Source organism: Myiozetetes cayanensis, unplaced genomic scaffold, assembly GCF_022539395.1.
Source record: "Myiozetetes cayanensis isolate MyiCay16 unplaced genomic scaffold, myiCay2020 scf1, whole genome shotgun sequence".
Lineage (NCBI taxonomy): Eukaryota > Metazoa > Chordata > Aves > Passeriformes > Tyrannidae > Myiozetetes > Myiozetetes cayanensis.
Window position 1 is genome coordinate 71,796,380 of NW_026086604.1, and position 26,878 is coordinate 71,823,257.

General features: G+C 36.9%; 1 protein-coding gene across 10 annotated transcripts in view; it reads right to left on the minus strand.

Annotated features, from left to right (window-relative positions):
• Positions 1–26,878, minus strand: part of CTNND2 (catenin delta 2) — a 629,651-nt gene that overhangs the window by 154,447 nt on the left and 448,326 nt on the right. For all 10 annotated transcript variants that reach the window (XM_050328005.1, XM_050328001.1, XM_050328022.1 and 7 more), the window contains one exon: positions 15,271–15,403. In XM_050328005.1, coding sequence (XP_050183962.1) covers positions 15,271–15,403 — 133 coding nt within the window. The remainder of the gene's footprint in view (positions 1–15,270; positions 15,404–26,878) is intronic.

The window sequence follows — 26,878 nt, forward strand, 5'->3', positions numbered from 1 at the left end:
TCTGCTGATGGCCATAATAGATCCACCTGTGCTTACAAGGTGTCAAAACCTCTTGAAATGTTCTGTGATCCACTATTAATCATCCAGTGAAGAACTCCCTGCCCCAGTGGGAAGTACTAGAGGCATTTCCACCCACCCTGAGCCCAATAAAAGACCACATGGACTTCATTAGGCAGGTTCAAGGTCTCCTTCCCTCACTCCATGGGATTTCTACCACCCAGGCCTCTACTGCCACCTCAGCGGATCAGGACTACAACCACCATCAGAGCTGCAGTGACCAGGTCTCATCACTGAATCCAGCGTCTTGTGCCTGTGCCAGCACTGCAGCCGCACTCCAGCACTGACCCTCCACCTATTCTTGACAGGTTTTAATGGGTGGGGGGAGGCTGGCACTATCTTCTTTTGGTCCAGTGGGTGGGAGCTTGGGAATTTTTCTGGTTAGCTCAATCCAATCAGTTTTGCTAAGCAATCAGTATTGCTTAGCATTCTTCTTGATAAAGAGTCATTTTTTTCACTTGCATATGGGTGTATCTGATCTCTCTCTCTCTCTGTATTGGAGAGAACCAGGGGTATTGAATCAGAGCAAGGAACCTTCCATCTAAGGTCTCTGCCTCTCCAAATTGTCTCAAACGGAGACATCTTTGATTCAATGGTGTTTACCACAACAGTGGACTGTTCGATACTTAATCTACCAGGAGTTACATATGACCAGCCTGAAGCATATGTGTTGGTAAAACAAGTCAGTAATACATTGATGATATGTCTGAAACAGTATATCTATATCTATATCTATCTATACCTATATCTGTCTATATCTATCTATCTCTATACATATACAGTTGACTACTGTATGGTTTTAGCATATGAATTGCTTGATAACTTGCTTTTCTAATTCAATACAATAGATGGGTTGGATGTGTGGAAGGAAATGAAATGTAGGATGTGAAGGTTATGTAGATACCTGGAATGTAAGGAGATCTGTTTTATGTGAACATCTGCTCAATGGTTGTCCAGCATATGAACACAGATGAGACAGGAAAAGTAATAAACCACACTTTCATGCACAAACCCTATAAAGCAAGAGACAATACAAAAGACCAGGTCCGTGAGGTCACTGGTTGATGGGCTACTGAAGGAACTGCTTCAAGGCTTGGAGAGGTTCAGCCTGAGCTTTGTTAACTGGTAAAGTGGGCACACAGAGGAATGAATAAGAAGGTCATTACGAGTCCTATGGGAAAGAGCACGCTGATGGGACGTTGCAAGGGATTGTGACAACGTGCCAAACTATGTGATGTTTGAGCAGGAGGGCAAAGATAGGAAACGAGAGACATCCAAATGCATGGGGGAGGAATAACAGGAGAAAATAGAGAAGGATGAGATGAAAGGGCCTAGTCCTGTATAAATAAATTGTGCTGGTCCAGCCAACCCTTTGCTTGATCACTGCAGTCCTGCTGTATCTTCTTATTAATCCTAATTGCTAATAATTTTTCTGGATGAGGATGGTCTACATTCTGGATTGGTGTAACACTAGTGAACCTTGAGCTGGAATAGATGATAAGATGGATAGGAGATGTGGGAAAGAGCTATCAGAGACACTGTGGATAGATACTGATGAGACAAGAGTGAACAAAATATAGGCAAGTGACCTCTCTTCATATTGAGTTATGAGAAATCTGACCCTGGATTCTGGCTATTGCTTATGGCTTTGCAATAGCAGAAGCAAGTCAAAGCTAACTGACATTAGCTGTTTTGACTACTACTAAGGTTTTGAATCCTATTTTGAAATATATGCTGTGAAATCTGTGAAATGAAAATTATTCTATTCTGCCCAGCAGCAAAGAAAAGAAGCAAACCCCTTTCTTTCAATCACTACGCAACCGAAATTGCCTCTTCCATCCCTTGGAAGGCTGCAAAAATTAGAGCTAGAGATACTAAAAGGAAGAAAAGGGAAGCTTCAAATTTAAAACACTTTGGTCAAAGATTGTTAGATAATGAAGTATTCCAAAACAGACTAAAAATACAGCTGTGATAGAAACCCAAACACCCTTCTTCTTCTATTTATAATCAGCAAATGGGCATCTGAGATATTGTTCATATTTTGCTAGAAGGTATAACTGGAACATCCTTTTCTGCATTTAATTCTGACTACCCTGCCTTACAAAGTAAAATATAAAGGATATAGAAGAGGATTAAGAGTAGGTGACAAAACTTGTTAGAGACTGACAGAGTGATAAAGTGTGTTTCTAAAATAACACAGTCTCCTCTTAACAATAAGACATTAAGTCTTGCACTATTAACAGCTCCACATTCCTAACTCAAAGATTAATTCATGGTTAGATGCTTAATTTCCACATTTTTCTTAATAATTACTTTTGAATAAATCTTCATCCAAAGGAGGTGAAGGAAATCTAACAACAATCAAGCCTTTCTACACATCATAGATATTAATTGCCAGCTTAATTGACATAACACACTGCATCATCCACCACTTATTCTTTGACACTTCTGTTATTAAGAAAGCATGTTTCAATATATCAAAATATAAGTATTTAAACACATGGAATTATTTTTAATGTCACTGTGTTACATATGGAACAGAACTAAAAACTAACCAAATGCTAGCACAGGTGCCAGTATATATTCAATAAACACCAAATTAAAAAAGACAATTCAGTTTAGGTTTGCTTCTGGAAATTATTTACAATAATTGGTTTTAATGTTCTTAGATGCTGTTTTTCTAACTAGCAGAGTAAGTGCTTACTATTTCACTTGTGAATAGATTTCAAGCAATTCTATTGCTGGAAGGAGAAGTTACAAGTTGGCTGAACCAAATGCCCAAGAATTTTTAAATGGTAGCCAGCAGTGTAATGTTTGTGAGACGCTCTTTGACTACACCCTGTTCTTCTCAGGCTCACTGTTCGAGCAGACTGGTGTGCCCACACAGACCAGAGCACTACAGGAAAGTCCAAGAGGCTACAGGCTGCAGACCAGCTTGACTGCACTGACAATATGGGAATAGTACTTAGTTCAATAGGCCTCTTAAGATAAAATGCAGTGCTTCAAACTTTAAATCCTCTCCACTATTTCTTCTGACGTGTCTATGGAACAGCAGGAAGATAACACAAAATCTGTATATTGCAAAGGCATGTGAGATTTATTACAGACAAATTTACCTGTAACATCACAAGGTAATTTAATCTCATTAGCAAAGTAATTTGCTACAAGTTTAAAAAAGTGCTGAGCAATTTTAGCTGAAAATAGAGCAGAATGTTATGCAAATTGCTGCACATTAACTCCAAAATCTAATTTGTTTAGGGAATCTAAATCAGGGTTTGGATCTAGGTCCCATTTAAGAATGGCTTTCTCCTTAGGACTTTTCAGATCAGATACAAAGGCAACATAAAGCTGTGAAGGGGCATAATGTCAATAAATTCAACCACCAAGACTTATACAATGTTCTACCTGAAGTTAAACAAGAATTGTTCCCTTGTGTGCTAAACTGTACTGCATAGAGAAGGAAGGGGATCTATTTCATGTGTCTGTAGAAACCAGGTGGGCGTTTGGTGGAATGGTTGTGTGATATGTGAGGATCCACAGCACAGGGTCCATACTCAGGAGCTTTCCTTATGGGAGTGGATATCTTATTTCTGTTACTGAGTACAGTTTTGTTTTCCCTGTGTCTCTTAAATGACCTCTTCAGATCTTGGGATCTATATGTGAGGTTAACAGAGCCTCAAAAACATTTTCTGAACAGGAGGAGACTCAAAATCATGTTCTAATATTGCACCGGGAAGGTACGAATAAATGTGCTGCTTTCTCAGTCTGTAAGCCTTAATGTATTCTGCTCTGTGACACATTTTGTTTTTCATGCTTGGTAGGAAGGCTACACCTATTATAAATCAAGGTTTCAGTGCGATTTTATATTTGACTAAAATAATCCCTGGCTAGGTATAAGTTACCTATAATTGTAAAGCATTTTACCCTAAAACTTTTAAAAAACGTTACATTTGAAGGACAACACAAGCATCCTATTCTAAACGTCAAGGACTAGTGGGATCTTCCAAGCAACACTTGTAACTGCAACTGTAGAGCTGACCTAAAGTGCTTGTCTGATGTGAAGGCATCAGAAAAGTAATTTTCAAGCCCACTGTTAAAAGTAGTATCTCCTAAAATGAACAGATTGGCATTGAACTACATTATAAACCAACACTGAGGAATACATATAATTAAGGTAAAATACACACATGCCAAAGCCCTTAGAAGGTATTGTAACTACTTGACATTGATTTGGGGTCTTTACTTTTCGAAATAGTAAAAAAACTACACAATACTAAAGAAGGTTCAGCACTGTGCACTTTACAGATGATGCAATGGCAATATTAATTTAGGATGTGAAGACATCAGCATTACTCATGCACAGACTTAGTACTGTCTGAAATTAAATGAAAAATTATGATTAACACTGAGGGTGTGCATCATTTACTTTTTGGTATTTAAAAATAATTAAGGATCTATTTGAAAATGAAGGATTACATTTATTATTGGTGAAAAGAACTGACATATATACTTCCAATAAAAACATCCTCGTATGCCTATAACCAGATACCAAGTGAAGTTAAACAGATACAGAAAGATATAGAAAATTCAACTTTTTTTTTTTTAATGCAAAGAAAAACTAATTTTTTTTAAAAAGCAGTAGGTCACTATTTCAAATTCTTATAGCAGTAGAGGACATAACTTCAGCACTGGATGGAGATTTCTGAACCTGTACTTAACTCTATTCAGTTATTATTAGTGGGATTTAGTCAATTAACACAAATACCATCTAGGAATAAGATGGGTCACCAACAGAAAGACCACAGAAAATTCATTTTTTTCAGTCATTTAAGACCAAACAACAGAAGAACTCTATCTGACATTTCATCTCTAAATGGAAATTCAAAAAATCCTTTTTCAGTGCTTGCTGTAGCTACCTCAGACAGTTTGCCTCACAAAATAAACAACATGCCACTTCTCAGATTAAAAATACATTTAAAATTTATTACATCAAACATCATACTGCCCTCTTATGACCTCTGCTCCCAGGGTATTATCTACTGTGATTTAAAGTACTCTCTTCTTATAACTGATGTATTATTCTTCAAAGAATCTTTCAGTCACATGAGAATTTTCTGTCTTAAAGTTGAAGTATTTGGGGAACAAGCTACTGCCTCAAAAGCTCATAAACACATTCTCACAACATCCCTCTTTGCTAGGAAGTTTTACTAATAGAAACTCAGGCACATAAAATTAAAATATTTGTCTACGGTCACAAAGGCAAGCTACAACCTGTAATTTAAGAGTTTTAGTGCTAAGAAAACTGCACTGCAGAATCTTTCCTCCATCTCCCCATTTATGTGAGTTTTATAAATGAAGTAAAAGTCAGCACAAGTAAACACCTGTCTCATATCTAATGCGCTTTGTAATGCCCCCAGTTCAAGATGCAAAATTATATCTGTATAAAAGTATGTATTATAGTAAATGTATGTGTATATCTATATATACATGTAGTGGTTTGAATACTTTGCCCCCCCCTTTGTTTAGCTCAGATTCTCATTGCCTTTCAAAATCCACAACTCTCTATTTCTTTTCTAGATTTCCTATACTCATTGAAATAGGGGAAGACAAAACTTCACACAGTATCCAGGGCATGCGAACACAGACTTACAGAAGGTCCCAGCAATGTTCCTCTATTTCATTCCTTACTACTTTCCTGACTTGACTTTACCTTAAACAAGCCAATAAGCTTCAGATGACACTTTCCAAAAGCTGCCCAGCATAGGTATCTTTTTAAATCAGCAGAATACAGAAAAAAACATACAGAAATGAGGAACAAGAAAAATAACCATCAAAAATGGTGCCACCTCACTGCCAACAAACTAACTCTGCTTACCACTCCATAAAGCTTGTGAGTTGCAGCAATTTTTCAGTTCCATTTGAACATAAGAATAGCAAAGTAGCAGTTCTGAAAAAAAACCAAACCTCACCAAAAGCTTCACCCAAAACCATGTAATACTTCTGGATGTGGAGTGAGGAGTATGTCCCTTTCTTTAAGGCCTTGCTTGGTTAACCATGTGCCTGCAACATGTCTAGTGAAGTGAAGAGCCAGACTCAGCAGTGCTGCTGACACAGTTAGGCAGACTGCCCACCCATTCCTCAGCAACTGTGGTGGCGGCAACAGCTCATATATAAAAGGCTGATTTGGACCTATTGCATCATTCATCATTTTGCATGAACTAATTCTTTATAAATGTTAAATGATCCCTATGATAAGCATTACAATCTCTACTTTTTAGTCAGATAAGAATGCAGGAATGTATCAAATCTCTTCGTAAAACTAAAAAACTTTATTCCAAATATACTATATTCCAAATGACATTTCAAGCTAAATATCACAGATCTAATGCGTTTCCATATCCGCTTGAACCAAGGTCTCTCAAACATAGCAACCCTTAGAAATGTCAGTCATTCATCAGTAAGCAGCACTTTTCCAGGATGAGAAGGAGGGAATCTGGCCCACGACCAGTAAAAAAACGTACAAAACTTCCGACTTTCAAAATGGATAATTTTTAATATCTCGGTTTTTCCTTTATCCCTTCTGTGGTATGAGTCACAGTCTGAGTTACACCAGTGTAAACCCTGGAAGAGCAGGACTGACTTCAGCACCGTTGCTACAGATTTACTCTGAGATTACATTAAGGACTGGTTCAAGTGACTTCAAATAATTTTCTGCAGTGGCTGGATAGACTGCTAGGCATTTTTATTTTAGAGTTTCAGGTGTTCTTATGCCTCTACAAACCTGTGCATTCTGCTGCAACCATTCTCAGTAGCTTAGTAACATCTCTTTATATTTTTAAACACATTTTGAAGATCAACTGATGGTCTTTACCTTAAAAGTTTTATTTGGCAGGGTCTTTTTATCAGGACTATGATTCAACTTATTGAAATAATTTTGCTGCCAACCTTTTTAGTACAGATGTGTTGAGAAAGCATCAAATTACAGATATTGATATTGATCTAGGTTATTTTATTTCTATATATATAGTGTACAAAATTTTACCATGGCTTGCTGGACTATGAGAGCAGTAATAAAAAAATATGCTCTACAACAGTTAAGTAATCCTCTGCATTCACACATCAGCCTAATAAATCAGAGAAGCAATTGACAGTAGAGTTATGAATAGAAAGAAATCCATGGCACATACAGTAGAACATTATATTGCTGGAAAAAGCTGCAAATATATTTATTGCCCATTCAAAATGTGGAAATGTCATATTTCTTATGTCAAATGACACTGTCTTTCAGTGTTTATTACCCTTCCTTCCTTACCACCTAATATTTTCAAATACAAAAGATACAGCTTCTGCAAACGTTTTAGTACAACGGTAACATGCTTTCTTCAGACCAATGGAGAGAGACTCACAACACAGTGCAATGTTCTTCCTGCATCTGATGCATGCCACAGAAAGTAGCATGAAGGCACTAATTTGCACACGTAATACTGATTTTTTTTTTCTCTTCTCCTAAATGCATAAAAAGCATTATCACCAGATATTCACATCTGATTTTTTTGGCTAATCGAGTTTAATCCCTAAAATTCTCTGATATGTGTTTACTTAGACTGTCCAGTACTGAAAAAGATAGAAACCTTTAGCCAGTATTCTTATATCCAGTGAGGATACTGTAGGAGTGAGTGCCAAATACAGACAAACAGGAGGTCTAGACAGGTTCTTGTTCAAGACCTCAGCCTACACGAAGACAAGCGCTACAATGCCAAACAGAAGTAGAACAGAGGTCAAATTCTGTATCCCAAAGATTTTTGTGAATCCTGCTAACAGTTTGCTGTGTAGTGCATAAACAGGATAGTCCAAAGAGCAAACTTACAGTTATCCATATGAAACATGGCCATTCATAAACTACCAGGAAAAAAGAATTTGGCTTGCTTTTGCTCTGAATAATTGTTTCTGTCTCTATACTACTATCATACCTTAAGAAAGAACTTGTGGAAAGAGTGGGAAAAATATTGTCAATTTGGTATTCCTTGGAGAGGGAATAACTGGACAGTAGGTGGGGAGGAACATGAAAGCACTGTAAAGCAGTGTGTTGGATGAAAATACCAATACATATGCTCAATATTAAGCCCACCATTTTGTGAAATAATGTTTTCAGTCACTTTTTAAATTAATTTGATCCAGTCTCTTTTCAAGACAAGAAAGAACGGTATGTTACAAAATGACTGAAAACAAGAGGGCAAGCAAAATGTCTAATTTTGCTTATCTAGCATTAACTCAAACCCCAACCACAACTAGATGTTGCATTATGTTTATAAAATAATACACTCGTTTATTTATTTTTAAAATCGTGTCCCTTTACAATACTACTTCTTTATTCCCAGTTGAGGCTTTTTTTCAAAAGGTATAATTTTGAAATGTGAATGCAACAAACCCAAAACATTCATCAGGTTCCTTAGCAGAGCAGAGGATTAGAAGACCAGAACTGGTCCCAGCAATCTGCCTCCACCTTGCTGTGCAGTCTTCCATTAACATCCTAAATCTTCCTTTCTCTCCTTTAACCAAATGTTACTCCTCTGGGGCTTGTAATTAAATCATTTATTGAACAACTGAAACATCTTCCTAATCTTAAATCAAGTGAAATATATGCCAGGTACACAGTACATCATTATTATAATTCAGGCACAGTATCCTGACAATGAAATCAAGAATAACCACGGTTAAATGACCCCAGAGGGATCCCAGAGTATAAAATGCTACTTCTTCTGTGCTACAGAAAGCATAGATTGTGGGGATATTTCACAGTACTCAGTGACATCCATTAATAGCCTTAATCAATGTAAAGACTGTGCACAAAACAAAGACATGCATTCTCACATCAGAAGAGATAAATATCACAAAGTGGTAACGTATAAGATGGAAAAACTAAACACAGAAATGCACTCAGAAATGCTTTTGAAAGCAAGGCTGTCAGTATAAGATTTAATTACCAGACAGAAAGTAAACTTTTATGCCTTTTTCCTACAAAAAAAGTGAAAAAGTTTCTATTTATATTTATCCATGTTTCTGGAATTTATTAGGAAAGTAAAGACAATATATTAGCAAGAAAAAACCAGAGTGATATACTCTCATAAACATTATTTAGTAATTCAGTGTTGGACTCTAGCTACAGAGAGAAATACAATTACAATACTTTAATGATGGTGAAAGTGTGTTTTTTATTAGCATTCTTCTAAATAATAAAAATATTTTAAGACCATTAAGAGTTTAGGTGGTCTTAACAATGTTAGCTTGGACTATTGTGTCAAGAACAAGGCAGCCATTTCTGCCTCACTTGTTTTAGTTAATATTAAAGAGGAAAAATGTTCAGTCACAGGCTTGTACTATAGGCAATGAATTAGTGCTTCTTTGATGCACACGATTCAAACTGTGAGAGGAGAGAGGGTATCATGGAGATACCATAAAGAGACATCCAGAGCAGACATAATAGGCACTTCAAACTGGCACTGTAGTTACTGAAATGCCATCATAAATACTCACTTGTACACCTATCAATAGAGAAGAGCTTGAAGTGTAGAAAGCATTGGGAGAAACAAACCACTTATATCTACTTGCCTTAAAAGAGAAATAGAACTCAAGCCACTGACTGCTGGAATAAATAAAATGGAAGGGAGCAGAGTGATCATGAGTGGTTACACAGGGAAGAAGATGGAATCAAAAGGGTCTGATTTAAAAAAAAAAAAAGAAAAAAGAAAAAGGCAAATAGCAACAGCAGAAAACAAAGGTTGCTTTCAAAAAATCTTCTGTGGAAAGGTAAGACAAAACATAGTATATCCAAATGATGGGATTTTGATCATGGGGCAATAAAGGGCTTTGTTTCTATCAATTAAAAAAAAAAAAAAGGAGGATTCATCTTTCATCTGTTCCAGGTTTGTGTTTTACAAATCTTTTAACAGGCTAGGGGAAAAGATCTTCAGCCCCCATACTCCACCCCAAATTAATGGGACTGCAAGAATGCTGCAAGATGCACAATGCCAGGCAAACTGCCTGCCCATAGGAAGTGGTGGAATAGGAAATTCCTTGTTTTGCTGTGGTGAATTAATTCCTTGTTTTGCTTTGCGTAGTTTATGTCCGCTGTCTGACGTGAACAAGCAGTGGTATCATGTTGAAAGGGTTATGGGCACTCTGAAAAACTCATAGAAGAAGATGTAGAAATATCTTAATTTTAATGATAAAGTGAATGTGAATTATGAATTTCAGCAAGCTGGAAAAGAGATGCTTTCATCATGCAATCACTCAGGTTTTAGAACTCCATATGATAATGCCTGGACTGATACTTTTCTCCTGAAGGGAGTATATGGAAATGCTCTCCAATGATAAAGAGGAAAGTGTCCAATCCAGCAGTATTTATTTAGGATGCAAGGGAAGGCTTCAGGCAGGCCACTTCAGCAGTTACTGTTCTTTTATTTGGCATCCTCACACTATTTTCCTGAGAGAAGAATCTCAAGTGTTGTGACTTTGCTGGCAAAAATTAATTTTCTAGCTTGCAGAAAGCAATTATTGGTGCCAGAAACCCTGAGTGACCTGTTACACCTTTGCAGCTGATGGCAGGCTGCCATTTTCCATGAGAGCAAAATGGTGTTGGCGTGTGAAACTGCACAATTCAATCCCTTTACATGGTGACCTCATACAAAAGAGGAAAATGTCATTATAGGAAGAAAAAATGCTGTGGAAGAATGAATCCTGTGTTTAATAGAATGTGCTCTTTTAAAGAAATGTTCTCTGCAGAGTATTTTAAAATGCTTCTCTTTTCCTATATCCCCTGTCTGTTCCTTCTTGGCATCCAGGGGCAGCTACTCTGGCTCTGCTCACAATCTCACCATTGTTGGCATAAGAGCCCTCTCCTGAGGAGAAAATGCCATCTGAAAGGGTTTTCCTGTGCTCTTCTGCCTGATCAGCTTTTCATTTGCTTTCAAATATCTAATCAAAACTTCTTCCCTCCTTTCCTTTTGCCTTTTAGTTACATTCTTCACTGTCATCAATGAAAGGATAATTTATATAAAGAATTACTGAAATATTCTGAGATTCTGAATTTCAGAATTATTATGCCTAACTGGAATGGGCTGCCTGGTCATTTTTACAACCTTTAGTCTTCTGCCTCCCTATGTTCCCTTGTACATATGTGAGACCCTCACTGAGGACTGTTTACTGTTCATCATTATCAAACATTAGAAAAATAATCCAATTTCTTCAACTCCATTCTAATGTCTGCTGCACCACCTAACCACCCAGCACAGGGAATAAAAGTAGAGAATGAGAAGCACTACTGAGAGCAGATGTAGCAGCTGCCTTGCAGTTAAGCAAGACTTAAAGGGACTCAGAAGTAGCATTTGTGAAAAACTTTCAGGTAAGAGCAGCAGTTACAATCATACTTTGAAATAAAGACGAGCACTAAATGGTTTTGAGCAGCACAGAGGTGGCAGCACCTGTAAGAAATAACACCACCATCTCTATCAGTGGTCAGTGTTTATTGCATTTACCTATTGCTGTTCTGCTATGATCAGGGCTGGAAGGGGAAAAATAAAAATTCTACCAGAAATATAAAACATAATTCACTCCAGAAGGTGGTGTTTTTTTTGTGAAAAAGTAAATGGCTTCTGACACCTCAGTATCCAGCCTGGGGCATCTTCACATAAACAGTTACCAACGTTGTTTGAAAGTCCTTGAAGTTAGAGAAAGGCATTTGTAGACCTCAGTGCTACATAAAACTGAGCAGGACATTTGCACTTACATACCACTAAAGATACATTTAGAGTGCTGTCATCCACTTCAGAAGTACGCCTGTGATCAACTTGTGCTTCAGATGTAACACCTACCATAAAGAATTTGTCATGAAGGGAATCTCTAGTTTCCCATGCCAGACTTAAAACATTTTTGACTCAGTATCTTTTTCATAGTTGTTTTCTAAAGAGTATTTCTGCTTCCTCTTCTTGGGAGGACAGAGGAAGCAAGGGGCACTGTTCCCCATTTCAGCCACAGAAATAGAAATATTTTACAAAAGAAAAACTTAATGGTAAAACCATAAAAGGTGCTAGAAATCTCAGAAATGTATATAGTCACAGCTGCTATTTTCTATTTCTGTCTAAAGTTTAGTTGACCCTGTTCCAAAAAAAGGAATATAACGGTCTTTGTCCCGCCACTATACAAAAAGAAAACTGGGAGATTGAAACAATGGTCAGATTAAGAGGACAGATCATTAATCATCTTTTTGGTAGGTGACACAGTATAAATCATGCCTAAAAGAGTAAAAAAAAAAAGTATTTCAGGACAATTATTTCCAGAAACTCTGGATGAAATAGTCATTAATTGCAGTGAGACAATTTGATGCTCAATACTGATAAAGGCAAAAGAACTTTTTTTTTTCCCCTGTCAGATAACTCCAGAGTTGAAACTTCTAACAACTGCATAACATTTCAAATTCAATACAACCAGGTAAACAAACTAAATTGTTGTATACATTACATTGCTGTGTACATTACAGATTAACACTTAATAAATTATTTAGTGAATTCAATTTGCTTTTTTTCTCAGTGCCTGTCAGGCATGTGAAACGCTAGCAGCATTATTAACTTACATATTTCTATGTGAGTTCTTTCTCCACTCTTTGAAAGACCAATAAGACAGCATTTTTTCTTTAGCCCAAGTCATCTGCTATGTTAAAGCTATGTATTTGGTCAAAGAGCATCTTTTTCTGTGCTTCAAAAGAAATTAAATTCTCGTGCTATGTAATTGCAGAAAGAGATTGCAAGGAAAACTGGATGTGTCCTGGCACTTCTTTTCCTTGCATCTTGTGTTCGAGCTGGCAGGGTTCCCTGTGACCACATGCAGCAGAACTGGAATACTGCTTTCCATGAAGAAGGCATTGGATACTAAATGTGATCATTCTGAGCCAGAGGAGAACTGGCCTCAACACGCAACTGCAACACAAATACTTTGCAGAAAAGAGAATTTTGATACCAGTTTCTATTATATAGGTGTTAGTTCAACTCATAATTCAGACACATCCTTAACAGTTATCATAGGAGTTGTCCCAGGTAGGTTCGACAGGACCTCTCAAGTTACTCTGCCTGTGTATAAACCTAGTAAGAATCTGGAATATCTGCTGTTATATCCCCTTATCAACAGGATTTTGAGCTCTCACACAAAAGGTTCCTCAAGAAATTCTGATTCAGTGGAGAGCTCAAGAAGACCCTAAGTATACTACAGAGCCATTTGGATTGACTCTAAGCCCAAAAAACAAACAAACACAGAAACTGTTTTAAGTTGTCTGATGAATCATGACCTAAACACAACAAGACATCATTAAATAATATAGGTTGGTAGATAAAAAGATAGATAGATAGATAGATAGATAGATAGATAGATAGATAGATAGATAGATAGATAGATAGATAGAAAATAGTTTGCTAATATTAGATGCTTTGGTCTGAAAAGCTCCACAAAGCATTAGAAGAGTATACAATACATCCCTTTTTTCTGTTATCTTACAAAAATCCAAAGTACCAGAGGTTTGAAAGCATACTCTCAGATGAACTGTTTCAAAAAGAGTATTTTGGTTTGTTTCCATAGCAGTGTAGGTATTATGGAGTAAGGAGTATATCAAAGTCCTGAATAATAAGAAAACAAGTGGAAGAATCCTTGTTTTGTCTGTTATCCTTTTTCACAGAAGAAGCTCAGAATGCTCCCTAGTGCTCTACTGTTTCATATACTCACCTTCACCCTTCCAGTTCATGAGCCTGAAGCTCACAAAGGTTGATGTCCTACTGGGATGGGTGAGATCAACAATGATCAAATCAACAACAATCAGATGTCTTTTTCCCTAAATGGTTAGCAACAAAAATCAAAACATCTTCCCTCAAATGGGATAGCCACTTAAGGTCTCCCAGTCTATGGCTTACAGGAGGCAGCAGAGATTGTACAATGAATGAATTGCTTTAATCATTTAACTTCCTTTCTCAGAGATTTAAAAATTCTTTTACTGAAGAACTAATTTCTGAATAAGGATGAGAGAAGAGTACAGGGAGAGAGCACAGTTAAAATTTTCAGTGATACCTGTACCAGAGTTCTCCAGTGCACAAACATCCTTTATTTTACAGTCATGTAAATATATTTTTATCACTATTTCTAAGATGTTTGAGGTGATGTACCCAACCAGTGCAATTCTGCCAGTGCCAGCAGACCACATGCTTACTCACTCAGGAATTTCCTCAGCATGAGAAAGCCTGGAAAGGAAAGCTGCTATAGCCAAACAGACTCACGGAGCAGTATGTTCTGGGGCTGAGAATAATGAAGCACTAGCAAGCCAGCATCACTGCACAGTTCTGACAAGTAAGCAGTAGCAGATCTTGATCTCAATTTACCTCTACATGCCAGGCTAAAAGATGCCAGTACAGCACAGATTTATGTGCACACCACATGTCCCTGATTAGTAGTATCTCTGAGAGGGCCAGGGGAGGCAGCTGGGGCTGGTAACAGCTTCACTCATTCAATTTTAATTGACTGCTGTGTGTTTGTCAGATCCCTCAGAGCTGCCTTCCTTCTGTTTCAACTTGTGCCAAAAGCTGCGGTGGTCCCATTAGCCACAGGGAACAAACAAGCAAGAAGTACCTATCAGCTACAGGTACAGAACAAAGTCTATACTGCTGTTTGAATTGCATTTTAGATGCAATCCTCACTGAATTTCAAGTTCATAGACCAATGATAACTGTTCAAGCTGCAAATCCAGTGAAATTAGACTCTATTCACACAATTAGACATTAAAGCAGGCTTTGATTCAGAACCTTTTTGCTTAATTTTCATCATCTGTGTTTGTATTTAGTGTCCAAATGTCTCATTGAGAACACTAAGGAAATGCCCATATGTTTCAGTGAGATCAAAACTACACCACTAGGTGATTACCAAACAACTACTGATACAGTTCTTTAATGGTATGCAATCAATCAAAATACTCCAAAGAAAACAAAACAATGACAGTGATATTTTATGCATTTTTTACTTTCTGTAATGGTAACAAATTACTTAAGTGAAAGCTTGAGTAAAATGGGTCCAGGTATATATCCATGATTTCTCTTGTAAGACTTTTTTAAAGCACATATAAATAACTGGTAATGATAAATGGCAAACAGCAACACTGATGAAAAAAAGGTTTATAAATCTTACCTCTGCTTTTATTTTATTGTCTCCGAAACACAGATGTTGTAAGTAGGCTGCAGCATTTGACTGTACTGAGGGAAATTGATGCTGTAACATCTGTATAACTTCTGGAAGCTCTGGATCCCGCCATCCAAACTCTCTGTGTGAAAGTAAACATGAAAGATTCATCAAAAATTCTGCTATTAGTGGATAAATGTGGCAACAGTTGGGTCAACAAAGAACACAGAAATGTCTAAGCAAAGTCTTGATTTCCCCCCCCCCACTATTTTCAAAGCAAACATTAAATCAAATAGGAAGATATTTTTATTTTAAACTGCAATTCTCTGAAAAAAAACCACCATAAAGTATAATAAGAAGAAATAGCTTCATGGAATTAGTTCTCCTACACAGATTTTCCTAAATAAAATGGCTATATGAATTTATAATATAAGAAAAAAAAAAATATATGCTCATACTATTATCCTTTATTAAAATGAAAATATGAAGGCTAGAATCAGAACCACATATGGTTTGCTATGAAATGCTACTTTGTCAAAAGGTCCTTTTCAGTTACTGCAATCTTTATGGGATACAAATTTCTATCTTGTGTAGAAAGCAATGACCAATTTTGTCTTTTGGTTTATTTTTTCCAGAGAGAGTCAATGTAAAATTCTTACACATTTCTGGCCCTCCTTGAGTAGGGAGTTGGACCAGATGACTTCCAGAGGTCCCTTAAGACCTCAGTCCTTCTGTGATTCTGTAATTTTACAATTACACAATATACACTTATACATTGGATAACTTTTAAATCTTCATTTCTTCTACTCTATCCAAAGCACCTAGTCAAATGCAAACACTCAGTGTTTGCACTTTTTGTTAATCCTACAAAATACGAAATTCCATTAGCATCACATGGAAGAACTGAATCCAAGTATGTTGAAAAAGTCTCTGCAGGTATTTTGCAGCTTCTAGACCTGAACTTAAAATCAATCTGTCACTTCAGGTAATTTTTTCCCCTTTGTATTATAGGCTAAAAATCATTCATGAAAATGGCTTTGGACTTTGTGTCCCAACAGCCAGAGATACACGCAGCTGCTCTGCATGATATACTTGGCTATCACATGCCTTTTCCCCAAGTGCCATATAAATATTTTTACCATCTTTCATCTGGTGCTACATGTTCAGGCTAACAGAGGGAAATTAGGGAGAAGAGGTGACTTTGAAAAGTTCTCTATTGCAGTTACCATGACCACCTGGGAGCTTATTGCCAAAAATGACCTGCAAGACCTGTTTTCAAGCTATAACACTTGAAAAAATAATCTTGATCATCAGTTTCCTTCCCAAATTATAAGGGTTCTGCTGCACTGAGGCTAAGTATACATCACTGAGGGAATTCAAGTTATCTCTGCAATCTGCCCCAAGTAAAATCAGGCACACTTAAATACAACATTTCTCCATGACACTTTTTGGAAACAAGATTCATTTTGCAGTAATAATGAATTGCTACAGAACATAGGGATTGACTGTTCTCTTGTCATATGGGACATCTGCCAGATTGAGAGTTCTCATTACAGTTTGTATGTCTATGAAGATTCAGAATATAAGTACGGGATGTAAAAAACACACTTAGAATTTCATTGGTTATTTCTCTTCTGACAAAGCATACGTTAACTCATGATTGTTTAATTTCACTAAGCATTTAATATAAAGAGATCATGAAGATGTAATAAATCACATATGAACTATTTCAATAAACCTTTAGATAATATAGACTGTTGGAAGCTTCTACAAGAGACATCTGCATAGATTCAGAAAGATTTAATATTTCATTGATATATTGAAAACTTAGAGAACATTGTAAAAGGTATCAGGGAAGTCTAGAAACTTCACTAGCCTACGATGGCAAACACCACCGTTTCCTTTGTATACCAGCTTACCATGACTCTGTTAATAGGTGAAAAGAAAGGGATTAATTGGTTAAGCACTTATTTCTGTTTAAGAATGGGTAGTACAAACCCATAAACAAATCATTAATTCCCAGAGATAATTCCCAGACACAATGTTATCTGACATGTTAGCTTCCTCATGTATTTGCTTTCTTCCAGTTAACCATGTTAACACTTGCTAAAAGATTCTTCAAACCTATTAGACCTGCCTTCTATATAAATGGCTCTCAGTAAACCAAAGACATATTCCAGAATTTTTTTAAAAATAAAAATAAGAAATGAAAAGCAAAATCCACCAGCCTTACTGAGGGAAAATTATCCTACCTCCACTTCTAATTTATTCTCATTTTCAATCTTAGATGCCAAGTGCAGGTGTCAGTATTTTGGGGAGGATACAAAATACCAGACTAAAACAGCTTTTATAACAAGAAAACAAGAGGGAACTTTAGGAATTAGTTGCTTTACAGCAAATAACCACATGTCAAAGTGTTGGAACTTCTATCACCAAGTTCTCTCCAAAAGAAAATTTTCTTCTTCACAAAACGTGCATTACTTGAACCAACCAAAAAACAAACCAACCAAAAAGCAACTGAACAATAGGCCTGTTAAGTGCAGTAGTACATCACAGGCCCTGACAACCAGCTGCAAGGTTCCTCTTCTTCCTCTTTTCCTGGAATCCAGGAAAGAAGAGGCAATGAGGGGGAAAAAGGAAAAAGGTCCCTTCATCAAAGGTACAGTTAATTGTTCTGAGGAACCTGCAGTCTCCACATGGTATTTACATGTGAAAACAAGGCTCTCCCAACTTTTCCCCTCTGATCTCCCAAAGCAAAAGTCAGCAAATGAGCAATGTATGAATACCTGTTGGAAATGGTTGTGTACACATTGGATGTAAGTAGAAAATTAATTTAGAGAAGAAACCTTTAGCACTGAATACTGAGTTTGTTATGTAACCAGTTTCAAGGGAGAAAATGAAAAAAGCAGGAAAAAAAATTTTAAAATTTAGCCCTAGTATGCACTGTCATTTTAAGCAGATGGTCTCTAAGATGATGATATTTTTAGAAGTTTCTAAATGAAATACAGTAGCTATATAAAACAAACAAGAACTTCTGTCAACAGTTAAGGCTGCTTGAATAATTGTGATAATTTTAGCAGCCTTCAGGGCAAGAAAGACTAGTTTCTAGGGGTTTAAATTTTTCATTTGTTTTATACTAGTCTTTTATAGGTGAAAAAAAAGTGAGAATGAGAAAGAGGGGGCTTTTTTAAAAACAGGAGGCTTGCAGCTCTATTAACAATATTTATTTTAATTTTTTTTAAGTTAGTTTCATTATGAAAAGTTAGAAAGGCTACTTAATGAAGTCAACTGTCAGAGGTCTGGAGAAGGGAGAAGGACTGGAAATTCTTAAAGACAAAGGCACAAAATGTATCTGGAATATTTTGCACAGATGTGGAGGAATGGTCAGGCTATGCCTCCAAGTATACCTATATGACAAAAAATATGTTTTAAAATAGAGAGCCAAAAATAAGTAAGAGAAAACAACTAGTAGAGAAGTCAAGAGCTGGAATAAACTGATCTTTGACTGCCTACCAACAAAAAGCAGTAGTAGGCTGGTATTTGACAAAGATAAGTATCAGATTAAAGGAAAGGAGAAGGATAATGAAAATCAAATCTACCTCTATTTTTGTGAAACATCTGATATTGTGCCACACGAAGATTAGTCAAATGGGCAACATATGAGAACCTAAGCCCTAGTAAAATTATAAAGTAGAATTATGCAAAATTTCAAACTGTAGTGAATATCCTAAACAAACACTAGCTAAGCCCACGTCCCTTATTAGCATCCCCATGCTTTCAAAAACTGAGTGAGGCAATCCACACAGATGGTGAAACAAGCCAGAAGGCTGGAGTAAATCTGAGGAGGTGCGTGACATTTTGAGAATGTTAACAAAGTGTCTGTGTGGTTGATCCAAAAATAAGGAGTAAGGTAGTATCTGTACGTGCAAGGTCTTCTGCTACTGCCTATGATTTCCTTGGAATAACAACACCAATCTGCTCAGGTCAGCTAAAGGCTTGTGATGGTGGTATTTTTCCACAAGAGTATCCAAGCTGTGCAAGAACTTCACAGTTTTGTCTGGAAAGTGGTATTTGGCATAAACTCTTAATATTTTGGCAGGTTGTCAAAGTGCAATTTTTTCTCGGAAGCATTCTCATCAGAGAAGACTGACCAGAACACATCAAGGTGTCCTACCTTCTTTCTTTTATGGAAGTTATCTTTATGTTATGTTTATGTTTATTTATACTCTAGGAATGTAGGATTGTTCTCATTTTGAATCCTGCAGAAGATTTTAGGTTGAAGTGGTGACTAAGGCAGATGTTCCATGGATTACAGCAGAGAACTGTTCCAGGAATGGAAGAGGACCCAAAGGGGAAGCTGTATGTAAGCTGGCAATACGTATGCCTAGACTATCACAATAGGCTACATTTTATCTGTGAACAACTGAAGAGAATCAACAAGGAGCTGTACATGAGATACAACAACTGATATAGAATCAATACCACATAGAAATCCAGGGTGATATGGGTACTGCAAGTAATGCATTCAAACCAGTTTGTGCTCCTGCCATCATATCACATACACATGTCAGAATGTAAAAGAGATGCAGACTGTTAAGCAAGACAGCTCAGTGCACTGGCTATGTGGGGTCAGTTAAAGGTGCTGCTGATTACAAAGTATGTATTGTGTCTGAGTATTTGCTTGAATTATGCCAGAGTTTTCTTCTTCTGCTACTGAAACTGCTGATGACACACAGAAAAGCAAAAGCAAAATTCCTGTTCCATCAATATATGCACTGATTTTAAAAAGGCTACTAAAAGGTCTCCAGCTGGTAACTAAGGATAATGATTGCTTTTGCAAAGCATTAGAGAAGCAGGTGTGATGGCTCCGTCTACTCTCCAGCCATTGGTCACAGCGAATCTCACGAAAGTTTGGGTTCTTATTTCTGATTTATATTATTAGAGCAGAATATTCACATCTGATCAAGCAGTTGGCACAGGCAAACACTGACACCCAGAGCTACTCCTGCCTCAGCAACATTCCCCAAAGGCAGTGCTGTGAAGATGCCTGCTATGAAGACCCATATGCTTGACAAAGATTGAACTACCAAGTATTTGTCAAAGAAAGAGAATGCACATTTTCATGACAAGACTGTATGTTTTAAACAGATTTGTCTGTATGTTCCTTCCTGTCTTAAACTGGAGAAGGAGAGGTTTACGTATATGGAATGGTACTCAAAGGCAAAGACGATTCAATCTAGCTAAGGATAATCATTCCTTCATTTCTATCTCTTATACATTATGGCACTGCTAATGTCAGTCTACAAGACTTTTTGCTGAACTTATGCCTACAGAGATAAACCCGTCTGTTGACTTCCTTCCACAATTCAATAAATAAAGACTGAAAATCTCTTTTCCCTTGTTTCTGAAAGGAAAGCTGTGAAAATGGTTTTCTGGTAGTACTAGGAAAAAACAAAGTACATGTAGCTCAGGATCAAACATAAGGAGAACTAAATAAAAGACAAGAGAAGATCAAAGAACTAGGCCCTATGTTTAAAGGGAGAAATTAACTTCTATTAAAAACATTTTGAAGAATCTCTCTCAAGTACTTTATCTTGGTACCTTCAAAAAGAGGAAAGATGAGATGTTAGACTTAACTGGTAAAAAAAAAAAAAGAAAAATATTTAAACATAATCCACAGACATGGATTGTGATTTAAAGAGGAAGAAGCCATCTAACAGCTCACTCCCTTATTTTCTTTTCTGTGTTTTTAATACTGTTGGTCAAACATAAGAGAACACAAACTTATCACACTTATTTTATTGTGAATTTAAATTTGAAGCACTTCCCTTAAGTATTTTCTCTTCGTCAAACGTACTTCATCCTGTACGTGCACACACCTATGCAGATATTGCCAGCCTGGTATGAATGATCTGCTACTGTATTTGCTTTGAAAATGTAACACATGAATACCAGGTTACTTTAGCACACAGTTTAGGAAATAAAATAGGTACGTCAATCTCTGTTCTATTCACCTTGCAAAACCCTCAAAACTCTTCACCATACTGTCTTCTCCAGTCAAGCTTGGTCCAAGAAGTGTACAGTAACAAGCGATTGATTACCTTCATCTCAGACCTGTGCTGACTGCGAACAACTTATTTCCAGAAGATGGAGTAACAGCCCATTTGGGCCTAATACAACTCCCTAAGGACAGCAATGAACCCTTATCGGCAGAAAGCTCCCTGCACTTATCTTTCTGTCCTTTCAAGACAGATAAACAAAATCCAGACTACTGGAAAATTTAGGAAGAAAACAATCTGACATAGTTTATTCTAAATTTGGAAGCACCAGAAGTGAGGACACAGAGAAAAGGCACCAAAGATGCATCTTCTATGAATAAAAATGTTAAGTTCTAAAGAAACAAAGGATATGTTTTTTATTTCAACCCGACAACTGTAGCCTGTTTGGGTGCTCCATAAGACTGATGCACAGGCATCCAAGCATCACAGAGTAAATGTAAACCTCTCACCAAACCTGCAATTTCTGATCTCACAGATCATCACCATTTTTTTCTTCCTCTAATGGAGTTCTCTACACTTTCTGAAGAGCTGGTCTTGTTAGACCATTTCAAATTTAGCACATATGAATGCAAGCCAGCTGTACAAATATTTGGCAAGCCTGCCAAAAACCTGGATGCCACTCTTCAATTATGATATTTTCCTTGGTTTATGCATCCACATGGCCTGAACTAAAACCACCGTGCAGTAGTGTTTACACATATTCACCAGAAATGTGTTTTTTACAATGTATTTGTGTCTGTTAATGAGGTGCGGAGAAGGATGTGATGTGTCAGATGCACAGGATTCTTGCCCAGCTCTGCCAAGCAGTGATGGAGATGCTCAGCATGTCCCAGGTCTTTAAAAGAACTATAAACTTGGGGTCTCTGGGTTAATCCAGTACTTCAAAAAAAATCACATCTCCAGTGCAGCAAAGGGCTAAAATTGACCTGTACAATGGCAAATATACCCTCCTGCAGTTCTGCCTTTGCATCCTTTATGTGTTCTCTGATAAGGCACCACTATTCTTTTTATACATTACTACCTGTGATTTATATTTTAAAATAAAATAACCCTAAACAGTGAGTCTGAGAAGAGGCAAGATGAGAACTACTTCAATACAGCAAAAATGTCCTGGAGATGAACTGTCAGTAGGTTTCATGAACATTTTCACTGAAGAGGAAAAGATTTTAAGATGATACAGTTGAGTAAAGATTATCTAATGACACTGGCTCATATGATACTATTTTACAGCTCCAGGTTACTGCCTCCAGTACAACACGATTATATTCACAGGTGTGAGTATTATCTGCTCAAGGTTACCCTAATTTCATTTACAAATGTCTTTTTAATTGAAATGTATTTATGAACCTTTATGAAATATTTTTTCAGTCTATTGGTACCAACTATAAATATTTACTTCTCATTCCCTGTGGGAAAGCTTGCATTTCTGATTCTTATGAAAAAAGCTATCTGTGTCCTGAGGTAGCCACACCCTGCTGTAGTTGGTACAATGTTATCTCTCCTCTAGACTGTGGGGTTGGAGTAGGGACTTCAGTGCTTTAGAATGTCTTTAATTTTGCCATTTGTACTATTTGGTTTGTTTAGTTAATCTGTTTGGTTTTTTGTTATAAAGTGGTATTTGTCTTTTGGGGCTGTTGAGTTAAAACAGTCTTGAAAAACTTGTTTTATCTTTTCTTCCACAGGCATTTGCATATACAGGGACTGCTTCTGCAAATGAAAAGAAGAGGCAAATTAGGTAAGTTATCAAGATGTCTTTAAGCTGCCTAATTTTTCTTCTTTTTCCCTGCTATACATAACATTTTTCTGATCTACTACAGAAGCTTAATACATTGCAGCTGTGAAAATATGCTATGTTAACCCTTCCCTGAGAGACCAGCTTATACTTGGCCTCTCTCCATCTACAGGAGTTCAGATATCACAGGGCAGATTTCAGGAGATTGTGAAATGTTGTTCACTGGCAGAACTGCTGTTACAGATGCAGATATGCTTTCCTCATGGATCAGAAAGGTGGAAACATAGACAGGAGATTAAAACAGTACACAGACCTAGGGGATTCCAGCCTTGACCCTGTCATTGATTCGCACTGTCAGACAGTCATTTACTTTAATGCCTTTCTCTGAGGTTTGAAAGATTTTCGGTTTCTAGAGACCTGTAAATCAAAATGCCTTCTTTTCTAGAACTGCTGTTCCCATTCAGAGACTCCTAAAACTTTCTGTATTTCAATAACAGAAGGAAAGAAGCTTTTGAGGTCCTGCTCCCATCTGGTCATATAAAAATATAAAGAGCAAATGTTCACAAAACCCTGATTTTCCTAGGAAAATGGGAGAAGCACTTTAGCAATTAAGATATTTATTTTATTTCCCCACATGCATGATGACACCTAAACATTGCAGCTATAAAAAAAAAGAAAGTAAAAAAAGCAACAGGAACACTTAAACATTAGCCTAACAGCACCAATGTTAATGATTTAAACCACACTCATCTGCAGGAGAGGAAGCTGGCACACACAGTATTCCCTGAAAGACTCAGAGCATCCACATTATTTTTTGAAATAACTACAACCATAAAAGTTCCCAAAAGATTTTGAGGCATTCCACCTCTATCCAGTCAAAGCTTTTCAATCTCATGTTATTAAGCAGAATGAGTTTCATGATAACTGATGTGACAACACATGGTTTGTATCTCCCTCCTGCTTTCTTTGCCTGATCCAGCCTCTGGCTTCAGCAGACCTCCTCAGTTAGATGGCAGTGACAGAATGACTCTTCCAGCAGGGATGATTGAAAATCAAGCCTTTTCAGGTTTGGGCAAATCAAGACACAATGAAACTGGATGTTTCCCTCCTGTTCACAAATGAAAAGCTGGGACGTATTACCAGCTGGACAACCTGGAGACTGCCACAGGAAAGTAGGGACCACCGACACTAAAACTGGGTGTTTTCTATGTGTGCAAATAGCAGAAAATAGGAAATTTCAACAGAGCATACAGTTAAACACAAGCTACAGAAATACTTTTTACAGCCAGGGTGAGGGGCCAGGAAAAGGTGTTCAGCTAAACTAACAGAAAATATTAATCCTAAATATCTTGTGCTATCTCACTCCTTAATGTTTACTCCACTGAGTGCACTGTTGGCTTATTTTATTGCTGCATAGCAGAAACTCTTATCTCCACACATCAATCCCCAGGCATCCTTACCTATGTAACACTTTGCAGCACTCCCTGTCTTCTGAGCACAGCAAACTCTTCAGAATAGACATTTGTTTGATGCTTGACTATTAAACCATAAAACTTAACAGTGAACTCAAGATATCATACAAATTTGATAAGCCCAAAATTTGTCCTGAAACACCAACTCTGGAAAGCCAAGGAAAAAACCTACATAAATTTCTAATACTGAATTAAGACAAACAAACAAACAAACAAGTAACAAACTGTACTTATTTTCTTTTCTTACAACTAGGTTCCTATTTAATCTTCTAGAAAAATAGAGACTAATTCTATTAAATAAAGTTGCAAGTTGTACAATTCTATAAAGTGCTTGAATTTGATTTCCTTGTTACAGGGAAATACAGACTAATGGTTTTCCTTTGCTGTCCTTATTTCTGTTTTTATTAAGTATGAAAAAACTTATCTCCTGCACGCCAGCTTGGTGTACCTCAATGTACAACCACTAAAACAATGTAATAATGCAAGATACGCTTGACACTCATGAGACAAAGTTCATGGGATTAATAACAAAAGAATCAAATTGTTAAAAAATTGCTCAAATAACAGCTGTTGTATGGAAGGAAAAATATCCACCAGCAGTGAGTAGTGATACTCAAATACTATTGCTACTTCCCATCACATGCTCTTTATCTTCTTCAAAGCACTGTAGAAATTCTAGGAAACTCTCCTAATGCAGTACAGATATCATTACCTTCATGCCAGGCATGGATAAAGAGAGACAGTACTTACATGCCTCTCTCACAGAGGAAAAATAAAAAAATAAAAAAAATATGGTACAAGTTAAAAGGGCCACTTTTAAATCCTCAGTCCTAGTTTTCAACTCTCTGAAGCCAGAGACACTAATTCAGCTGTTAGGTGACTGCAAAAGATTTTCAAGTATATAAAAAATGCAGAGGATCTGGACAGCATTTCAAGGGAGTTGAGGACAAGAAGATACCTTCTGGACTGCCAAAGCCAATTTCTGACTACAAGCCTCCTGCTGTTTGGCACGCGGATGCTGCTGTATACATTGCTCAAGCTAAAGAAGGCTTCCTGTAGGGAAATTGTAATCAATCTTGGATTCTGTTGATCCTAACAACAATTTCTGTTTATAAATAATAACAACCATAAAAAAAAAGACTTGCCACACAGCCTTTAAGAAGAAGCAATTTTTTTGTATTTGTATTGTTGTTTCCAACAGAGTATTTCAATTTCAATTTTGTCCTATTCTACTCAAAGAACCAACAAACGTAACACATATCCCACTTTTCAGAGTACTAAGAAAACAAGGCTGTACTTCTGCACTTGCAGGAGGAAATAAATGGAGAAAGGATGTTTTTTAGCTGGGTGTCTACCATGGTAACGTCTCTGTTCTCTGTTTGGGCCACAGAATAACTCAGAGAGTCTTCACAATGACTCAAAAGCCAGTAGAATTATGAGCTTGTTAATGGACCAATATGACTAACAGAAAGTATTACCAAGTGCTCTACAACACACTGGAAATCCCCAACCCTCAACTGATGCATCAGCAACAAAGGCAGACCAAGAACAGCATATACCAGTGGAAACCAGGACAGTGTCTTACCTAAAATTAATGCAAAAGCTGAATAAGAAAAAAATTATTATACATGGACAGAGTTTAGTGCAGAATAGGCTGTAGATTTTAAACAAATACAAAATAGACATCTCACATGTATATTCGATAGTTTTACCACAGTAAAATACAACATCCTTTGAATGTGCAAAACTAGCTCCTCCCTTAGCTGCCATTCTGGCAGGTTACAACTGGGACATAAATCTTCTTTCTGTGACAAAAAGAATGAGGCTGCATACTGTTCTGCACAGCATTTCCACAGAAATGTTTTCAGCTGAATTGTGAAACACTGTATGTAGCTAATAAATCCACTGCAAACGATAATCATAGTACTGATTCAGGGCAATTGCCCTTATTAATGGACAAGAGAAATACTGCCAAGTATCTGTCATATTAGAAATCAGAATCGATATCTTAAAGAGGTTTTGAAACTTGAATATATTAAGGGAAAATATGTGCCTCAATCTATCAAGACTCTTTCCTCAGCCAGTGGAAGTACAGCAATCGACAGAAGAAGGATGAGTTACTCATATTTTACTTAGTTGTTAGTTGTATGCATGGTACTTACATCCTTGCAACATGTTCTGGGCGGATTTTTCATCTGATATACTGAATTCCAGTGCCAATTACTTTCATTGATCCAAGGATTTAGCTGGTGTGTGACACCCTACAATATATTCTGCCAATAGCAAGAAGTACAATACAAACTGTGAATTGCACCTTTCCCTTTTCACCTTAGAGCTAATTTCTTTTCAGACTT